At 41.6% G+C, this 22,391-nt stretch overlaps 1 protein-coding gene across 4 annotated transcripts in view; it reads right to left on the bottom strand.

The window, feature by feature from the left end:
• Xpo6 (exportin 6) overlaps nucleotides 1-22,391 on the bottom strand; it is an 89,396-nt gene that overhangs the window by 60,431 nt on the left and 6,574 nt on the right. For all 4 annotated transcript variants that reach the window (XM_087659580.1, XM_087659581.1, NM_001011935.2 and 1 more), the window contains exons 2-4: nucleotides 6,971-7,061; nucleotides 3,834-3,946; nucleotides 2,580-2,777 (exon numbers count right to left, since the gene is read on the bottom strand). In XM_087659580.1, the coding sequence (XP_087515706.1) occupies nucleotides 2,580-2,777; nucleotides 3,834-3,946; nucleotides 6,971-7,061 (402 nt within the window). The remainder of the gene's footprint in view (nucleotides 1-2,579; nucleotides 2,778-3,833; nucleotides 3,947-6,970; nucleotides 7,062-22,391) is intronic.

Genomic DNA, 22,391 nt, shown 5'->3' on the forward strand with positions numbered 1-22,391 from the left:
GGAGATGGCTCAGGGATTAAGAAGAAATGGTCCCATGTCTAAGAGCACTGACTGCTCATGCAGAGAGCCCAGTTCAGTTCCCCACACCCATATCAGATGTTTCTAACTGCCTGTAATACTAAGGGCATCTGCATTCACAGACTCACACAGATACATGCAAATATACACCAATAAAAATAGTAATATTTATTTAAAAAAAAAAAAAGAGCATCTTGCTCTTCCAGAGAACCTGAGCTCAATTCCTAGCACCTACATCAGTGGCTCACCACCTATAGCTCCAGATCTAGGGAACCCAACACTCTATTCTAGCCTCCAAAGGCCCAGGCACACACATGTGCATGCACACACTAAAAAACCCTTTTAAAAATCATCATGATTGGTAAGAGTGGCTAAATGGTAGTGCACACCTTTATCCCAGCACTCAGGAGGTAGAAGCAGGTGGATATCTGTGAGCTCAAGGCCAGAGTAGTCTACAGAGAGTTCCAGGACACCCAGGAATACATAGAAACCCTGTCTCAAAAAACAAACAGAACAGAATGACTGAACCACTGGCCTAGCTGCCTCCCACATTAACCTATAAAGCACAAAAGCTAATCCACCTTTCCTGTAGGGCCCACCAGGATCTGACGAAAAGAGAGAAAAAAAAAAAAAAAAGAGGACATTCATTCTCTTTCCTTCATCATCCAGATGTCTTTAAGCTGACTCTCAGCTAGCAGAGCTCTTCCGCTCTCCGCTCTCCGCTCTCTATGCTCCCTCTCTATTGCCTTTGAGAACCTTCCTCACTTCTGAGGACTTAAGAGTTTAAACCTGGTTAACTCCCTGACCTCCAGCCAGGGTTGACCTTAGGCCTCATTTTGTCAATGCTAGGACAAATTGTCAATTTGTCAATGCTAGAACCTTTCTAAGTTCCCTCGCTTGGGTTACAAACCAAAGCTGAGCTGACTTTAACTTCTTCCTTCCTGAGACTCAATGAACTAACTGAATATGGCTGGTGTGACCTTCCCACCTCCTCTAAAGGAAGGGCACTTCCTGGAGACTGCTCGACTACCTCTGCAGCTGCTTGCTCAGCTGCTTTCTCTGGCCTCCTCTTTCCTGTCGGCTACTCTAGCTGGTTTACAGTAGAATGGGAACTACTTCTAATCTGGACTCATTAAATATTTGGAGTTTCAGTTTCCAAGACACAACTGCAGCTAGTAACTGACATTTCAATGAGGAAACATTTCAGAGCAAATTTTACTCTTGATGGTTTTGGGGTTTTTTGTTTGTTTGTTTGTTTGATTGATTGGTTTTTGGTTTTTTTTTTTTCTTCTTTTTTATTTAAGCTAAAATAAGGGATAAAACATGAGAATGTGTCAGACAAGTAAGAATGGAGTGAGGTGTGGTGGTGCACACCTTTGAGTCCAGCACTTGGGAAGCAGAGGCAGAGGCAGGTGGATCTCTTGTGACTTCTGGACTAAACAGCACAGTGGTAAAATTCTATCTCCAAGACAGAGGGGGTGGAGGATCAATTAAATAAACCAAGGAACTATGGTGGTCTTATTTAAATTGCCACCCACATAATCCTTTACTTGGAAAAACTGGAGAAAACGTGTAACTTTTTATTTTTATTGTTCTTGTATCCAGAAAGGCAATCAATTAAATACAGAATTAAAATTCTAAACACACTTCGCTTCTGCACCTTACTTCAACAGGCAGTAAGTCCTCTGGGCTGCAGATCAGATTTAGGTTTCTAGTGAGCCTGCAACGGTTCAACCGTTTTCATTACAAGCCCCATCAGGGAAGAAGAAGCCGCCCTTTCCAACTCAGCTTGTTCCTAGTAATCTGGCCGTAGGAAATATGTGTTCAAGGGTTTGGCTCAGCAGGCTTCAGAAATCTCAGGGAAAATCTTACAAAATGGTGTGTTGACCCACAGACTACGGCGTGTGGAAAACTCTGGTCAGTTTCACCTTATCACTTCCTTTCCCAGTGGCCTAGAAAGGTACAAACAACCTGCAGAGAGCTGGAGGCTGAGTCTCGATAGAAGTTACCACAATATAAACTGCACTCCCCACCAACTGTCACAATACATTCTTGACTACCAATAGATCAAGGTAGAACTGAGCCAAAAGAAACTTTAGATGGCTAACATACAACCATTTGATGATGAAATTTATTCTAAAATCAGTTTGGTCTTGTTTATCAATCCCAAGGCTATGTAACACATACCTCAGCAGCAAACATTCCACAGTTATTCTCCTATGAATGGCTATTTACAGTCTGTGATTATTTCCTGACAATTTTGAAACCACTGGAACCCTCCTTTCACCACAAAAGCCACCGTGTCAGGAGCCAGGCTTTCAAAGGCCTGCTGAGCAGAACTTCACAGGTGCTAAGGAAGCAGCGAGGCTTCCTTTTCCTCCACTCCTCCTCCTTCTCCTCCTCCTCCACTATGCAAAGGTACAGAACATAAAGACAGCCAATGTACGAATCCAGTCTGCAACACTTACTACTGTAGTCCCAAGGACTAACTGCAAAAACTCAAGTCAAGGGCTACAATCACTTCTACAATTTATAAGACAGATCCCCAGGTAGATCCTTACCTGTAAAATATTAGTGAAAAAGTCATGGTAGAACATGGGCCAATCTTGGCGTCCAATATCAACAATAACTTTGCAGAGTTTGTTCCGAATAAAATAAGGTAAGGTTTTATGGTGAGCCAAGAGAAGTTTGGGTAAGCAGCTGCGGATTTCCATCTTATCCTGAGATGGGACCCCAAGCCACATTTTATTGATTAGATTCTGAAAAACAAATACATGTCTTTTAAATTAATGAGCTGTATACAAGTGGTTTTCATTCTATAATTATCTGTAACACGTCACATACATGCACAAACCTACCTACCCCTCTCTACCAGTTTAGGACATTTAGCAAAGAGATAAACATAAATATTAAAATCTTAGGGCAAGCTGGATGGTGGTAGTGCACACCTTTAATTCCAGCACTCAAAAGGCAGAGGCAAGCGGACTTACCTCTGAGTGAGTTTAGTTCCAGGGTAACCAGGGCAACAGAGAGAAACCCTATCTAAAAAAAACTTAGGACAAAACAATCCCATCTCCCATCTCTCCCATCTCTCCCACCTCTTGGGAGATCTGCTGAACAATTTAAGATATAAAAAGTTCTATGTATAAAAATTTGCTATGTCATCATTGTTTCTAACATGTCTTATTGGCCATCTGGCCACCAAATAGTAACAGAAACAAATATAAGTAATGTTCAAACATAAGTGAATGAGCCAGACATGACAGCGCACTTCTGTAATCCAATCACACGGGAGGTTGAGGTTGGAGGCTGTTAAGTCTGAAGCTAGCCTGAGGTACACTAACCAAGGTACCACTCCACACTCCCATAAAGAACAAATGGGTTAATGAATAAAGCAGTCACTTCTGAGAACATAACAGAAAGGAGAGTGGGAAAGAGGTTGATGTGAGCATGCCCAGCAGACAGAGAGAGATGAGAGTTTGCATGAGTGTTTCTGTGGTTGGAAGACGATGGCAATACAAGTACCACTGTCCTTCCAAAGTGTCTAGCTACCTTTGTCTTTCAAAGGACAAAGGGAAAAGGTAAGTCACCAAATATGACCTACCCAGCAGACCAGAAAAGTCAACCACATTCCTCATCTTTTTGGAGTCCTGGCTATAAAGGTGTCCCCAGACAATAGGCAACTAGACAGAGGTGCCATGTGGGAGGGTCAACCTACTACTTCTCAGTTATCTGTACATTAAAGCAAAAACCTGGTGCCAATAGTGTAAATTTCACTATGGTTTTCAGGAATATAAAATGACCCAGCAACTTACCTCAAAAACCGTTAAGCTGTACATCATTACGTAGTCATTCCTTGTGCTGGACAGAAAATATAAGCAGAATCTCCAAGCTCCTACTTGCTGGGCAAAGTTATTAAGAAGTTCCTCTGGAAGAGTTAAACAGTACAAAACAAGTCTATAAAATACATGAAATTAATACAAAGACCAGACTGCTGCCATTTTGAAAATATGCCTACCTCCCCACATAACACAAATAGTTCAAAAACCAACCTCAAAACCCAGGTGAAGGGATTATATAATACTCTTGACTAGGGGGTGACCATCAACACAGGCAACGGACCCTGCCATCAAGGTCACTAACTTTCCTAAAGACACCTTTTGAGAGTACAGAGCCATTGTTTAAGCTCGTATTTAAGCTGTATGTGAGCAATCCTTTCCAAAATGTAAAAGGACACCAACTAGCCCCCACGGGTAGCAATACAAACCATCATGTTCTACAATTCTTCAGTGACAGCTACACTGTTCACATGCCCAGTCAACATGAAGGCTAGAGAAGCAGAAAGAGAAAACTAACAATCCGAGCAGCCACATGGCAACTTACAACTGTCTGCATCTCCAGTCCAAGGAACCTGACACCTTCTTTCAGCCTAAGCACCAGGCACGAAAGTGGGTGCACAGATATACATGAAAGCAAAACAGCTGTACCCGTAAAGTAGAAATAATAGGTTTTTTTAATTTTTTAATTTATTTATTTTTACTTCATGTGCACTGGTGTTTTGCCCACTTGTATATATTCCTGAGAGTGTAGGATCCTCTGGAACAGGAGTTATAATAGACAGTTGGACATAGGTAGTTGAGCTACCATGTGAGTGCTGGGAACTAAACCTGGATCCTCTGGAAGAACAGCCCATGTTCTCAACCACTGAGTCATCTCTCCAGCCCCAATCAAAAATATTTTTAAAAACAGTAACACACACAAAGTAATAAATAAGTAAAAATTTTAAAAAAGTAAAAACCCTAATAGTTAGCAGAGCAGCCCTGACTGTGCATCCAGTCAAGTGAAAATGGCTCTTCTCCTCACAGGCCTGACAACATCAGCCAAAACTCACAATTAGCAAGCATCAATTGTCTAGCTTCCCACCATCACCTGTGGGCACAATGCCTATTAACCACCTTGATTCATGCACTAACCATGATACCTGCCAGCAAGCCTGGCCAGTGCAAGGTTGCCATGACAATACTGCAGCTGACTTTTGTGCCAGTTCTTGCAACCCTAAGTGTAACAGGGCAGTCTCATGAAACATTCTACAGAAGGAGGGCTATGAAGACCTGGGTTCAATCCCCAGCATCCACACAGCAGCTCCTATCTTTCTACAACTCCACTTACAGGGGATCCCACATGTACACAGTGGGATCTGACCTCCTCCATGTACACAGTACACAGACACACATTCAGACAAAACATTGACATACATAAAATTTTTTAAAAAATTAAGTCTTAAAAATTCTGTGAAAGATGATGGCATGTCCTGATAATTAAAAGTTTCTATGTAACCCAGAGACCAAAAACAAAACAAAACAAAACAAAAACAGAGAATGTAGTTACAGCTAGAAATGACATGCTGGACTCAAGTCACCAGATTCCAGCAAGCCACTGGTCTACATTCTGCTCCCATTAAAACACAGCTGGTCTCACAGCATCCCCACTGGACAAATGCTGTTCCACGCAGCTGCACCCCTAGTTTACATAAAAGTTTGATTCAGACATGAAGATCTTATACAAGAGCTTCCACTTTCAACCCACGAAATGCGCAAACGTAAGCAACATTTGATGAGCAAATCAAAAGAAAACCAAAAGCATTTCTATTACAATGACAAAAGAGTTTGAAAGAATCAGAGTGGGTGATTATAGGAGACAAACAAAGAGAAGATCTAGGGGGTTGGAGAGATGGCTCAGTGGTTAAGAGCACTGACTCCTCTTCCAGAGGTCCTGAGTTCAAATATCAGCAACCACATGGTGGCTCACAACCATCTGTGATGGGGATCTGATCCCCTATTCTGGTGTGTCTGAAGACAGCTACAGTGTACTTATATATAATAAGTAAACAAATCTTTAAAAAAATAAAAGATCTATCTTTTTGGTAAAAATTGTATCTAGTATCTTCACTATAAATAACTATGTTAGTAGCATAAAACTGGAGAGGAGGTCACAATAGGGCAGGAGGATAACCAGAGTAATTAGAGAACCAGAGTAGCAAGCAAAGTAGTCCTCCTCAGGCAGACGATGCTCATCTCCTAGTCCTTTGTCTATACACATTCTATTTCTCTACAATGTACGCTCTCACAAAAGAAAGGTAGATGTAGGGTGGAGGCTATTGGGAGTTCCAGCTCTCAGATGTATCAAACAGGCTATAGCAAAGATCTCCTAGCCCCCTGGGAAAGTCTCGACCCCATGTGTACTTTGGGTGGTACTTAGACTGGGCCAGGAGGCTTACTTGGCTAACATTAGTCAAGCCAATGGAGACAGAAATGAGTGTTTAAGGTTCTGAGGCAAAGAAAGGCCTTAAGGAAAGGAAAGTAACAATACAGTGAGTCCAGAGTAGTCTCACACACAGAAGAATGACCAAGGGAGGACTCAAAGGAGAAAGACTGCTTAAGCAGCACAGATCGTCCCTGAGGCAGGATATGACACAAATAAATTATCTTCTTTCTAGTGTGTTTGATTAACATTATTGTGGTAATGGATATAAAAATAAAAAAGTGGGTTCTCAAACATACTGAGGCCCCAAGTCAGAAGGTGCTTACACCTCCATGTTCTCTGTTGAGGAGCCTTTGTTCATGAAAACCACAGAGAAGTCTCTGAGGCCAACCAGTTAGGGACTGACTCATCAAGACTCTACTCTGTCCCACTGTGACCGTTCTAACACTTTGATAAACTGTTCTTGTTCTGAAATTAATGGTTGTGGGCCACTTTCAACAACAGTATTGAGATTAGAAACAAAGCAGATGTTTCTCCACTTGACCGAAAGGCATGAAAACCAATCACTATGCTAGGTGTGCAAGCCCTACCTGCCCAACATGAACCAGAGCAAAGCAGCCAAGAATTCAAGGGCACATGCAGGTTTGAGCAACCAAGGGTATCAATGCCTTCCTCCCCACACCCCACTTACCTATCTCACGCTTCCTTTCATTGGTTGTGCAGTCATGGAAAAATTCTGTCATCAGGCTTTCCAATGCCCTGAGCGAGGCGTCTTCAGATGCCTGGCAAAGGAATTTGAGAAAAATCAATAACTGCTTCTGCCCCAGTTCCAAGTCCCATCCACACCAAGAGTAATTTACTTCCCAAATTCTTCGTTCAACATTCTGCAAATGTACAATGCAAGCCAGAAAAACAAGAGAAATTTTCATCTGGCTTAAAATCCTGTTTCAGTATCTTCTACAAATACATACCATGTAATTTTAATTATTTATGTTAAAGAAAAGAAAAACAAGTAATTCAAAATCCAACTGTAAACAATGCTGAAAGTAAATGAGCCTGGGTAGAACAGGAGAACGAACGCCTCCTGGGAGGCCTACACGACCTGGGCACCCTTGCCTGGATAATTACCCAGATGTTAATATAGAGAATGTAAACCACTTGGCCTCTTGGGGTTTCTGAAGGTGCTTCATATATTCAGCTTTCAATCTCACATGAACTGCCAAGAGATAAATGTACATACAGCTGAGAGCAAAGCTTAGGCAGGCACTCAAAGTTTAAGCTCTGCCACAGACCCCAAAGGACAGAGTGAGAAGAGACAAGGTAAGAGGGAGGCCCTTGAACAAGGCATGGTGATACACATCTTTAATCCCAGCTCTCCAGGGGCAGAGGAAGGTGGATCTGATCTCTTAAGTTTGAGGACTACCAAGTGAGTTCCAATATACCAGGACTACACAGAGAATCCCTGTCTCAAAAAGCAAAAAAAGAAAGAAAAAAGGGAAAAAAAAAAAAAAAAAAAAAAAAAACAACCAAGCACGAAGCTGTGAGCACACCCCAGTTCCCTCTGGCACATGGATCTTCACTTCCTTTTCACTCAGCAAGAGAATAGCTGCTGCACCAGTAAGCGTGATTCTAAACCCCATGCAAAGTCTAATGCCACACTCCTATGATTTTAGGCTTGGCTGAAGCAAGATGACAAGTTCTAGGCCAACCTAGACTACAGACCTGATCTCATTTAAAAAAAATTAAATAACAGTAGCAAAAACCGTCCCATGTGGTTTTCTGTGTGCAGAAAAGTTGAGCATCCACAGGCTATGTCTGAACCCTCATTGGCATTATCTACCTGAGAACTCCAGATCTAATAAGGTGATCTATATACAAAACCACAGGATAAACTAGAAAGCAAAGAAGGGTCTTAGATACCAAATAAAAACAGGCAGGAACACTGCAAAACAAAACTGTACTCATTCATGCCTAAAGAGGATACCAAACACAAGCGCTTCCCACACAAGATCCCAAAAACCAAACTGTGTTCACTTACAGTGGACAATAAAGGAGTCCCAGGCTTCACCTGAGTAAACAATCACAACAGAAGTGGAAGACAAACAGGATGCATTCAAGACCTGAAAATAGTTAAAGAATACTGGAGATCCCCAAATCCCTTTGGCAGGAAGGCCACCGAATCCTTTGCCAGCTGTTTCAAGCAAATGGCAAAGCCTGATCCAGACCAGTGAGTTAACATACCACACAGCACTACACTCTAAAGGAATGAGACAGAGAACACACAGGAAAGCCCCCCCACACACACACACTCTAAACTGGGACGGACGGGTCAGCGTCTCAGGATTTAGACCGATCTGTTAGAGTCACAACTTCTGCTGAGATTTCTGTGTTAGAGTCACAACTTCTGCTGAGATTTCTGTTTTAGGTCTGAAAAACTAACTTTTAAACTAAGTGAGGGACACTCACAATGACTTAGCTGGTAAAGGCCTTGACACCAAGCCTGCCAATCTGAGGAGAGAACAGATCCCAAAAGGTGTCCTCTAGCAAGCATACGTTCACCTGAATAAAAACACAACTAAATGTATTAAAATAAAACACGCGCATACACACACAACAGATCAAAAACAAAAAGAAAAAAAACTTAAATTTAAGCCACAAAATGTGAAAAGTAAAACTTTCACATAAAGCTTCTACAGGATGAGTCCTACATGACCAAGGTTACAGATTCTTTCTAAGGTTGTGACACATAAAGCACTAAACACAAAAATAAACAGAACTGTTCATCAAAAGGCACAAGGAAGCTGCAGAGTGGGAAAAAACACTGAATGAAAACTGACAGAACCCATATCAGAGTACAAACAAACAAAGAAAAGTCAAGAGCCTTTGGACAAAGTTACTTATAAAAGAAAGACCAAAATAAGTGTTCACCTCAGCAGAGAAATACAAATTTAAAATGTAAGAGGCTGCTACACAACCACCAGAATAGCAAAATTAGACTCAGTGAGCTGAAGAGATGGCTCCATCATTTAAGAGCACTGTCTGTTCAGTTCCCAGCACCCACATGGCAGGCAGCTCACAACCATCTGTAACTCCAGTCCCAGGAAATCCAATGCCGCCTTCTGACCCTGTCAGACACCAGACATGCACATGGTACACAGACAAGCACACAGGCAAAACACCCACACACAGAAAAATAAGTAAAACTTCTTTTTAAATTCCTAAAACTGACAGTCCCATGTGTTGGCTAAGCAACTGAGATACACAGACATTATTGGCAGGAACATACACACTTGAGAAAACTGGTATGTCTAATAACTGCAATTCTGATAACCAATGGAAATCTGTGCATGTACATCAAATAAAATGTGCATACATATTTACAGACCGATTACACAGAATAAAAAAATTTAAAAACTCAATTGTCTATCACTAATGAAAAGAGTTCTGGTTTGTTTATATGAGAGAATACTATAAGACAACATGAATGAATGAATCTTGTAGCAACAACAAAAATATCATAAATACAAATGAACAAATGAAAGACATTGTTTTACACACACACACACACACACACACACACACACACACACACACACACACTCTGTGAGGTCCTACCTGATCTGGAACTCTCTAGTAGATGTCTCAGAGAGCCACCTGCCTCTGCCCCTCCCTCTGCCTCTGCCTTCTGAGAGTTGGAACTCAGAGTGTGCAACACTATGCCCAACCTGCTTTATATTAAAATTTTTAAACAAACAAAACTAAATTGTGTATTACAATCAGAATAGTGTTTACTCTGGGGAAGAATTACCTTGGAACTCCAAGAATACTCTACTGCTGGTTTAAGTGTTACATGCTGTAACAGTTATAAATTAGACCGTGAGTTTCAATGGTATTTTCATCAGTTAGCACAACTACTCACTACAGTGTAATGAGACCTGCAGTCTCCATGTGAGTCCCACTATTGCCTGTGTATCCAAACAGCCACCACAGCAAACTCATAGATTGCTGTTTCGTTTGCCTATGCCTCCCCAAGGCTAACCTGGCTAACCCCAACAGAAAAAGGCACACATACTTAAAATCTTTGGGCAAAATGAGATGATGAGCTATGGCTGTTCTAGAATCCTCTAAGAGAGCCATGCATATATCTAGGACAAAGCTACATTCTCTGCAGCAGAACTTTTCATGTGTACACAGCTGCCTGCCTAGATTTCTGCTGCTGTCTATTTCTGTGTCTGGATAAGCAGTTCAGAGACCTGTGCTTCTGACTCATTAAGGAACCAAAGCCAATCAAGGCTCAGAATCACCTCATCAAAGAAAACTTAAGGGGTTGGGTATTTAGCTCAGTGGTAGAGCGCTTGCCTAGGAAGCGCAAGGCCCTGGGTCCGGTCCCCAGCTCCGGAAAAAAAAAAAAAAAAAAAAAGAAAGAAAGAAAACTTAAAAGGAAGACAAAGGTCACAGACTCTGACATTTTGACTTTTTCCAACTTTCTATGGCTGGCTCCATTGAGACTGCAGTTTCCAGCTTTTTCACTTTTCCAGTGTCTCTTCCCTCACAATTTCTACCACTCCATATTTTACTGCCTGTAAAATTAGCTTCTTTTAGCTGGTCACTTTGAAACCAACTTTTCCAACTCTGATGCAATCTGTTCTTCATAGCCAAATAAACTCCCCTAAAGGCAGACTTAACCCTGGTTCTTCTACATCTAGCTTTACATAGCCCTTAAATCTAAACCTGAGAAACTAAGCTATTTATTTGGCAAATGAGCTTGATACTCCTGAGATGTAAAGATAAATCAGACAGTTCCTGATTTGAAAGGATCAGAAGGATCCTGAGGGTGCAGACAATAGAAGCTACAAATGAGAAAACAGAATCTGATGGCTACCATCCTACAGCAGGGGTTCTGTATGAACAGCTTCCATGCCCAGAACCAGGGATCTAGTGCATGGGTCCTGGGGAATGCAGAAACATCTACAGAGATGGGGGGACAGACTCAAAAGCTGTCTAGGTCCCAAGACTCCCTGGAAGAGAATCATCATGACATTTGAACACTCACGGGGACTTCCATCTTGATTTGCTGCGGGAGAGAAAATTTACAGCTCAGCCTTCATTAAATTTCTCACGAAGGTTATAGCCTAGACCCCTCTCTGCTCCCCCTTTCTCCCCCTTTATCTTTGTCTTGTAATCAGTTCTACAGACTTCTACCCAAAGTACTAGATAAAGAGTATTATCTTCTGAAGTCAGGTTCCCTAAGCTCTAATTCAAATACACCTGAACTTTGGCCAAGTTTTTAACAGATACCTTTGCCTCCTATGTAAAAAAGATGAAAATATGAATATTTTAAGACAGTAACTCCTTCTAAGGACTAAACAAGATAATATACATAAACCACATATAATAAGCACAATGCCAGGCATAAAGTAGGGACTCAAAAACCAAGCTAATGCTGTCAGTGTTATGATCTCTTTAAGCACAACACAAGCTGTCTGAGAGAGAGAGATTATGTCTGAGGTTTGTGTTTTCTACAATACCCAACAGGTCTGGGGTTCCAATAGTTCTCAGATCAATTCTAGTGTTGTTGTTGTTTTTTTTTTTAATTTATTTATTTTATATATGTGAGTATACTGTCGCTCTCTTCAGACACACCAGAAGAGGGCATCAGATCCCATTACAGATGGTTGTGAGCCACCATGTGGTTGCTAGGAATTTAACTCAGGACCTCTGGAAGAACAGTCAGTGCTCTTAGCCACTGAGCATCTCTCCAGCCCCTCTAGGTGAGTTTTAAAACAAGGTTGCTACTATAGTGCGGCTTTCGCTTCCGGCTCTTCAGGAACACTGCAGATCCCCAAAGACGCACGTATGGTATTAATTTCCCATCAGAGAGCTGTAAATATGACTTTTGTTCACAAATAACAAATCTTTATTTTAAAAATATAAATGTGTAAATAATTGCTAAAGTACCTTTAACAAAGCCTAACAGAAGCCCTGATAGTGTGTGGTCTACATGGCCTTGCTCCTGCGACAAGATGAATACGTAAGTTTTCTCAAACCCTGACCAATTCCATAATGTTCCACCTAATGACCTCTAAATAACCATCTCAGGCTGGAGAGAGGTGTTTCATTACGTAAAATGCTAGCTCAAGCCTTGATCCCTGAAGCCCACGTATTATAAATAGCCCTCTGACCTCCACATGTGTACCATGGGACATACACCCACAGAAACATATATGTTCACAAATGTAAAAAGAAGTTAAAACACTTGTCTCTGCAACATAGCCCTTGGCTTTAAAAGAAGCCTTTCTCAAACTTTCTGCTTCCTGTCCTATACCCAGAGGACCACAGACATCTTTCCTATAGGTTCACAGCCTCGCTGATATTGATACTGATATTGGCACTATCTGCCAACCAAGGTTCAAAAGTATAGAATTAGCAAGGAAATTCAGTCTCAAGTAAACTTTCTCTCAAAGATAACACCATCACCATAGATATCCCCACTCCCAAATGAACACTCCTTCCTTATAGTTTTCACCACAGAAAACAAAACAAAAAAAGTCTTTGACTGTAGTTAAGATCCAAGGGTAAAGTAACATACACTAACACACATGGCAATCAGTGTGAGGGTGTCCCTCCCCCACACCAATGCCATTTGGCTCAAAAAAGCTAGAAAGTAGCAAAGAACAGGAAGGAAGCTCTAGTGCCAAGATACACGCCCTTCAAACCCCCTCCTCCTTCAGCTTTTCTGTTCCTCTGTTAGAATCTACAGGTACTTTCATTTCTAAAACCCAAACTGAACACCTTTCAACAAAGGTTTCTTGTGTTTCTCTCTGAGCAAGCCAATGAATCCAGCTGATCTCTCTAGCCCGAGTAGTCAGAACAACAGTCACTCACACTCAGTGTTTCTAAAGGACTCACTTAACATCTCCAGCTGAATGCTCAGCACACCAGGTCATGTAGATTCTTAGCCAGTCTATGATTTAAAAAAAAAAGTGTGGTGTAAATGCTGATTGACAATTAAATGCAACCTAGAATTACGACAGAAATAAGCTTCTCTCCATGGCTATGACAAATTCCCTCGAGTAGGCTGAGGCTGGAAGGACCACCTCAAATATGAGTGCACCATTCCATGGGCTGGGGTCCCATACAGTGTAAGAGGCAGAAAGCTAGATGAGCACTAGCAGTTACCTCTCACTGATCTCAGAGATCTGCCTGCTTTTGTCTCCCTAATGCTAAGATTTGTTTCCATAGTCTATGTAGTCCAGGCTACATGTGTAGAACACATGATCCTCCTGTATCAGCCTCCCAAGTATTAGAATTACAAGTGTGCATAAGCATGCCTAGTTTTAGCAAGGTGATGATTTTTAAGATCTATTTTGATTTTTGTATATGAGTGTTTTGCCTCCACATATAAATGTGCATAGTTTTGTCTTGCTCCCACAGAGGCCAGAAGACAGTGTTGAATCCTCTGAAACTAAAGTTTACAGGCATTTGAGTCACCATCTGAGTGCTGGGAACTGAACCTGGCTCTTCCACAAGAGCAGCAAATATTCCTAAGCACTGAGCCATCTTTCCTGTCCATGGAATAAATTTTTGTTTTGTTTTGTTTCTAAGACTACTATTGTTGTTTCTGTTGTTGTGAGTACTCTCTCTCTCTGTCTCTCTCTCTCTCTCTCTCACACACACACACACACACACACAAGTGCTTACACAAGGTCAGAAGAGGGTATCAGATCCTCTAGAACTGAAATTTCCAGCAATTGTAAGACACCTACCTAGTGTGGGTGTTGGAACTGAACTGGGGTCCTCAGGAAAAGTAGCAAGAGCTCTTAACTACTCTCCAGCCCCTTTAAAAAGGTATTATTTTAAACGGCATGCTCCAGGAATGCAATGCCCTCCTTGCACAGGTATACAGTCTTGGTATTCTCTGTATCACTCCATGTCAGTGTATATGCTGCCAAACAAGCACTGTGTTTTGTGTGCTTGCTTTGTTTATTTTTATTTCATGTGTATGGGTGTTTTACCTGTATGTATGTCTGTGTGCCACATGCATGTAGTGCCCATAGAGGCCATAAGATTCTCTGGAATTGGAGTTACAGGCGGTTGTAGAGCCATCATGTGGGTGCTAGCAGTAAAGCTTTGGAAGAGCAACCAGGACTCTTAACTGTGAGCCAGCTCTCCAGCCCCACTAAAGGTTTTAATCTCCTAGTGGACCATTATCTTTCACTGTGCTCCTCACTGCTCCAAGACAGCTTTGCAAATGAGAAAGGGGACAGGGTCTAATAGAAAAAAGATTAAATTACTCAGAAGCCAGGTAGATTTTCACCCATTTTGGGGGGGGGGGGGATATTACACAACTTAGATATTAAAAATGTCTCCCAGAGGGCTTCAATTAGACAGGCAAAAGAATGATAAAAAGTTATTCTACAAGAAAACTGTCCAAAATTAGTTAGGCATCACCAACAGGTATTCTCTTCATCACACCTGCTTCTCTTTCCCACATACAGATCTCAGAAGATAGACATGTGCACCAACATGTTTAATCAATTACATTCCAGTGATACTTACTGAGCATAATGACACAAAGATGCTATCCAGAAATTCTAAAACAGGACTAAGAATCTTAAGACAGAAAAAATAGCCACAGTGAACAGCAAGTGCAACCTTTCACCAGCAAAAAGGAAAATAAAGCTGTTTGTCCACAGTTACCCAGTTATTAGTGAAGTCAAGAGAATACCAGAGCTCCTACCCACTGACGGATGGTTCCTCCACACCAGTGTTCTGCTCCAAGTGTCTGAAGATAAAATGAACTGGCACTGCACTGAATGCAATCAGGTAATGAATGTGACATTAGCAGATCACCAAAGTAAGAGCACACTGCAACTCTGCAATCAAGAAAAACTAACTACCAACAATACTGCTCCTGTGCAAACAATTTCAATTGTTGTTACCAAGTGTCCCAACAGCAAGGCTCTTTTGTAAAACCTATACACTTTCATCCAAAACTATTATCAGATATCACACTTTAACAACTTTAACAAGTAGCACCTGCCTGATTTTGATAGAAGCCTCCAGATGGTCTGTAGACAGATGTGAACTGGAGTACATTAGCATGTCCTTTCTCTTCTATCCAGGATCTACCCAGTAGCTTTCTATCTCAAAATCCAAAGTGCAAGTCAAAGTCTAATGTTCTTATTGACATCACTGTCTGTCTCCTCTTCTTCTTCTTCCTCCTCATCCTCCTCTTCCTTCTCCCAACTCCAAAGCTAGGGAAAAGAGCTAGCTCTAACCTCAGCAAGGATGCAGAGTACATCCAGCACGGGGCAGTGAGAGTTCTAATATAAAGCTAGGCAGGGTTCTGATGCATGGATGCAGGACTTCACACCTGGCAGAAGTGGACCCACAGTGTGATGTTCTCCTCAGTACGCCATAAGGAGAAACCATTCCTAAGCCAAGGAAGAACAGACCCAGAAGAATATGTTCAACTGTTCTTCCAGCATGGGGTACTGAAGGATACCCCTAAATGTAGACCACAACAAGAATAAAGGACACAGAAAGAAGCTATCTACACAAACCAGCAGGTGAGATGAGCACTAGTGCCTCCACTGAGAGAGATCATTCATGGCAGTAGAAAAAGACAGGCTAGAGCCAGTCCACTGATTCAAGCCTGCGTAACTTGAGGAAAGCTGCATGCTTCCAGAGGTATGAAAGACAATCAGGAGTACACCTCAGTGTGCAACTGCTGGTTAAGAGCAATCTCTCCCTTACTACAGATTTCTTTTATGTGAACTTCATGTGAACATTTGCATTTTACTTCATCTGTCTGAATCCAAGGCCTTACATATACCAGGCACATGCTCTATCACTGAACTATATTCCCAGCCTCTTCACTCACTTTTATGAAGACAATGTCGCAAAGTTGTTACCAGTTTATCCCTCTGACTATACCCAGCACCGCCCTAATATTTATATTTTTATTGACACTCATTCATATCTATGATGGCTTTCAAGTCAAGATAATGACATTATAGTAGCTTATGCAATATAGAAAATACTGAAATATTGGCCCTCCACCCTCCTTCCACCATGCATTCTTAGGTACCAACTAATCAAGCTCAATGACAGGCACCTTTACCCACAGAGCCATGTCTAGTCCCTTCATATTTATAGTTACTGACCGGTGTTAAAACAAAGTGTGCCAACAGCAGCGCATGCCCACTAGAATTCTATCTGTGTAAACAGAATCAAGGGTGTTATCTACAAGGTTCCTACCTATCCCCAGCATGAAACGTGCTGCCATTTCGTTAAAAGCCACCTTTGTCCTTGTCTCAGATTCCTTCTTATCTCGGGTCCTATAGTCACTGGTTGTCCTCTACTAGTTAACTGTAAAAACTACTTCTTCCTCATGGTACAGCCTAAGGCAGCCTGCTCAATTCTCCAGAATTCTAGACTGCCACCAAAGAGATTACCCGTTTTCTAACTATATAATACATAGGTGTGATTCAATGTAATCTTTTCTATTGTTTTGAGACAGGGTTTCTCTGTACAGCCTTGGTTGTTCTGGAACTCACTTGGTAGACCAGTTTATCCTCTAAGTCACAGAGATCTGCCTGCCTCTGCCTCCTGAGTTCTGGGGTCAAAGGCATGCACCACCACCAATTGCCACAAATGTAACCTTTAAGTCATCTTTTATATGGTTTAGAAAAAAATACTTTAGTTCTATGTGCTTGAGAGACTGATGCCCTAGGAGTTCAAGGGCACCCTAGGCAACATAAGCAAGACCCCAAAGGAGGGAGAGACTGAGTGGTCACATACTGTATGGTTTCATTTATATAAAAATATTCACAGCAAATATATCCATAGACACATAAGCTTGGAGGAGAGAGACACAAAGACAGACAGAACTGAGTAGGTACAGGACTCCCTCTGGAGTAATGACAAAACACTAAAACTCTATGTCTCAAATGTACCAATGTCACATGTTTGCGGCATTGAAAACTGAAATGGGGACATGTGGGATGGGTGCTCTACTAGTGAGCTGCACCTCTTGTTCTATATCACTGAATTTGGCACACTTTAGAATGTCAAGTTTTAAGATAGGCATGATGATTGAGTACAGCTGTCAGTCAGCACGAGCTGAGGCAGGAAGACTGTGATGTGAAAGCCAGCCCCAGCTAGAGACAGATCTACCTCCAAAACAGTAGAGCTGCTCCTATAGACAGAAAGTAAACTCTAACCCAAGTAACTCTTCCTACTTACACACAACACTGAGGAGCAGCTAAGCAGCCGCTAACCTCTGCTAGCAGTACTTTCTTAAGATTATCAATGCAACTGATATTTATTAACATTGACAGGAAGAAAAATAAGCTGGCATAACCTTTCTGGAAGACACGATGAAGTGTCTTTAAAATGTTCATAGTAGGGGCTGGGGATTTAGCTCAGTGGTAGAGCACTTACCTAGGAAGCGCAAGGCCCTGGGTTCGGTCCCCAGCTCCGAAAAAAAGAACAAAAAAAAAAAAAAAAAGTTCACAGTAAACTTAAAATTATCCCCAAAAAAAAAAAAAAAAAAAAGGTTTATGAGAAAGGGTGGAGGAGCATCTCCCTACCGTTGAGCCTTTCAGGAATCTGTCCTAAAGCAACTCCTAATATTCAGAGAAGGCTTTTTGCAAAGGCATTAACCACACATTGTTTATTATGGCATGAATCTTACCTGCCTAAGAATCCATGCAATGCAATGCTACACAGTCATCATAAATACTTGGGAACTATTTAACAATCTGAAAAACCACGTCTACTATACTGCTAAATGGGAAAGGTGCATTTACAGTGCAAAGACAACCATTTAGAAAGTAAATAGAAAACAAGACAAAGAAGCAAACATACAGGTAGTAATTTCTTGTTTTTTTAAATAGGGCTGAATCAAGGGCTGGAGATGGCTCAGTAGTAAAGAGCACTGGCTGCTCTTCCAAAAGACCCAGCTCAATTCCCATTACACACATGGTAGCTCACCACTATCTATAACTCCCAAGATCTGACATTTTCACACAAACATATATGCAAACAAAACACCAATGCACATAAAATAAAACTAAATTATTTTAAAAATAAGAAAGCTATCCAATATTTTAGAGTTCAAAATAACTTGCAACCAGAGTAACTACTGAGCAAAATCAAGAGGTAGCATAATATTATAAGTCAATAAGCAGCACCAGCTTCAACTGCCTATCAGTACTAGGATGAAGATAGTGCAAAACCTGAGTTGGTCACAAATCAACACTCAGGGTGCTTCCTGACATCCTCATTGAATTTAGAACTATCCTAACTTCTAAAATTATCTTCAAAATAAAAAATACTTAAAATAAACAAATTCTTGATAGATCACTTCTTCCTCTAAGCAGACTAAAGACTCAGATGAACAATTTTCTGAGTATTCATGAGGTCAAGGGTTCCCTTCCCAGGTCATACCTTCAAACAACATCTGTACTGCCTAGCAAACACCTCGTTCCACATTTCCATTCATCCACTATGAACATCACGAAGCACACAATCTAGCTCCCCACTCCACATGTACCCACTGTACCATATACCCCAAATGCCCCAAACTCTATCTAGAGACTTCCCATATCTGCTCTGAAATCCAAGCTGCTACCATCTCCTTTAGGAAATCCAAGTTAGCCAGGCTGGCTTTGAACTCAACCAGCCTTGAACTCCAGACCTCCCTGTGTGTGCCACCTTCTTGGCAGGAAAATTTAAAACTATAAAAGCCTCTGTTCATCCTTTCCCTCCCACCATTAACAGCTGCAGGCCAGATGAATGTGTGATTCCGCAGCCTTGCTGGAATGGATCCTCTACATTCATTCACAGACAGTACTTGTTCTACTTCTTAACTTTCATTTTTAGGAAACAGTTACAGATATCACACATTCCAGCACCTAGACTCACATTGGGGGGGGGGGGGGGGAGCGTCAGGTATTGGGGGAGCTTCATGTATTGTTCTTTTGCTGTGAACACCATGATCAAGGCAACTCATAAAATAAAACTTTAACTGGGGGCTAGCTCACAGTTTCAGAGGGTTAGTCCACGATCAGCACAGCGGAGAGCATGGCAGTTGGAAGGCAGGCATGGTGCTGCTGACAAAGCAGCTGAGAGCTTACTTCTGATCCACAAACAGGAGGCAGAGAGGAACCAAGAGTGGGCCTGGTGTGAGCTTTTGAAATCTCAAAGCCCACCTCCAGTGACACACCTCCTCCAACAAGACCATACCTCCTAATCCTTCTTAACAGTCTACAAATCAGGAACCAAACATTCAAATATGAGCATATGGAGGCCATTCTCACGCAAATCCCTACACTAGGCACAGCAATGTGCAAGTGTAATTTCAACAGGGGAAGGTGGAGACAAGAGCATCCCTGGAATCTACTGGCCAGCCAGGCCAGCCTAATATGTGGACTCTAAGTTCAATAAGAGGTGCTGTCTCAACAAAATAAGGTTTGGGAGCAATTATGGAAGACCCCCAGCCTCTGGACTCTGTACAATCATATACATAAAATGCATACGCCTGCACACCCATGAATACATAGTGAACAAATACACAATAATAACTGGTAAACATCAAATGTTAATTTCCTGGTTTGGACATGACTAAGTACTTGGTAAAGTAGACACAGGATTTTTTGCACTAGTTTTGCAACTTCCTATGAGCACACAATTGTTTCAAAATAAAGGGTTGTTTTTTAACCCAAGCAGCAGTATCTTTTAACTATTTTGATGCCCTCCCCAAAAAGTCAACATATCTAGGCATGGTAGCATCGTACTCTGAATGGGTCTTATGATAATGGCATGAGAGACAAGGCAGGAGGCTTTGCTGAAAGCCAGCCTGAACTACACACAGAATAAGGCTTTGTCTCAAAAAGAGGAGGTTGGGAAGATAACTTATTTAGGAGACCTGAGTTCAATTCTCAGAACACACTGGCACACAAGCAAGGCATGCTTGTGGCACACACTTGTAATTGCAATGTTGGGGAAGCAGACAAGTGGGTCCCTAATAGCAAGATAACTGACCTAGTTCCAAACCAATAAGTGGAAGAAGGGTGCCTGAGGAACAGTGCCCACAGTTGTCCTCTGCCTACCATATGCATGGGCACACAAGAAAAAAAGACAAGCACAGAAAGCAAAAGAGAAAATTATCACTACCACTTTTTTTTAACAAAAGTATTGATTTTAGGTACTTACCTCCCTATATGTGTACACACACACACACACACACACACACACACACACACACACACACTCTACTCCCTTTTTTGCTACCTTCTTTGTACTTTTTGATACTTCCTGGAGTTTCATTTTAATAAGCAAGTGATCACTTTTAAGGAATGTATGCAGCTGACACTCTAATAGAAGAAAGAAAAGGGGGAAATGGTGGTTTGGATGAGAAAATGGCCCCCATGGACTGCTTGGTCAGCAGTTGGTGGAACCGTTTAAGAAGGACTTAGGAGGTATGGCCTTGTTGAAGGAGGTATGTTACAGAGGGTGGACTTTGAGGTTTTAGAAGCTCACACCAGCCCCAGTCTCTCACTTTCTTTCTGTCTAGTGTCTATGAATTGGGAAGTAAGCCAACTGCTTAGCTAGCTACTGCTCCAGCACCATGCCATGAACTAACCCTCTGAAATGTTAAGCCCCAACTAAACGTTTTCTTTTAAAAGCTGCTTTATTCATGTTATCTCTTCACACCAATAGAACGATAAATGAGAAGATGATGGATCAAGCTTCCCAGAACTGGTTAGCCAACTTATAAAGCACTGATCTTTTGTTACACCTTCATTCAACTCGCCAAACACCCACTAGCTACCTTTTGCTAGAGCTCTGCATCAGGGCTGTTACAGCAGGAAAATTAATCCAAGTTTGAAGCCAGCTGGGGCTACAGTGAATTCCAGGCTAGCTGGGACCTACAACCCTTGCCTCAAAAAAGGAAGAGGTGAGGATAAAGAGGAGGCAAACTACAAATGAACTTGCTAAGCCTAGTAAACTTATCTGAAATGAAACTTGAAGGCAAGCAACTGTCCCTCCCTGTGAACATCCATTATGTACACCATGGGGTCGGTCCTCAGTGCTCACACTTCCTCAATCCTATCACGTTATAGGATAGCCAGAGACAAAAAGATGCTGGAAGACTCAACCTGTCCACTATGGAGAGAATGTTGTCAGGTTGTAAATTCAGCTGGCAAACAAAATGCATTGTTTTTCTAGAACAGTCTACATTTTCAATAAATGTGTACTATAGAAATCTAGTAATACGGTGTATAGCATGGCTGTGGAGGTTGGAACCAGCAATCATCATTAACTGTAGACAAGCTCTTAACCTTACTCTCTCTAAGTCGACGTCCTTATCTTTCTCAACTGTAAATTGGAAACAATAATAGTTACACAGAACAAAGACAGAGAGATTAAATGAGGAGGCAGAGGTAGTAGTTAGGGCCCCTACACAATGGCTATCACCAAATGTAACTAAGAAATAAGCTATTCTTTTCCTCTAAACCTGTCCCCTTCCCTTTCTGCCCTCACTCTGGCTGCCTGTGCTTTAGCATATGACCCACAATGCACTAGTTCTAACTCCCTCACTAAGTCCTGCACTTGCCCAGGGCAAAAGCTTACAAACTACCACTCCTCATTCAAGTATCCAAACATGCTGAATGTTACTAGGCACAGCAACAGCAAAGCAGTGGGCAAGGAGGCTCATCTTCAACTTTCTCAACTGTTTGACACACTACAAAGCTGCAGCCATTTAATTATTACATATTAAAGGCAAATACAAAAACCCCACTATAATCAAAGGTGACAGATTTAAACTAATGACCTAGAAAACCTCAAAAAAGGTGATGCTTTACGATGGTATCTTATCTGCAAAAGAAGAAAAAGAGAGGCAGAAGCAGCAGGAGAGAGAAAGAAGGAAAGGGCAAAGTGTGCCAAGGGTTCTAGGACTGATGACTGGGAGGCTGTGAGAAGAGAATGAGCTATGACTTGTGAAGTCTAAAAGACATTCTAGGTCCATCACTTTTAGCATCTAATACATCATCCTCTCCCCTACTGAGAAGTCTAAAGTCAAACTACCTGTGGAAATC

The sequence above is a fragment of the Rattus norvegicus genome, chromosome 1, assembly GCF_021556685.1.
Source record: "Rattus norvegicus strain SHRSP/BbbUtx chromosome 1, alternate assembly SHRSP_T2T, whole genome shotgun sequence".
In the NCBI taxonomy this organism is placed as follows: Eukaryota; Metazoa; Chordata; class Mammalia; order Rodentia; family Muridae; genus Rattus; species Rattus norvegicus.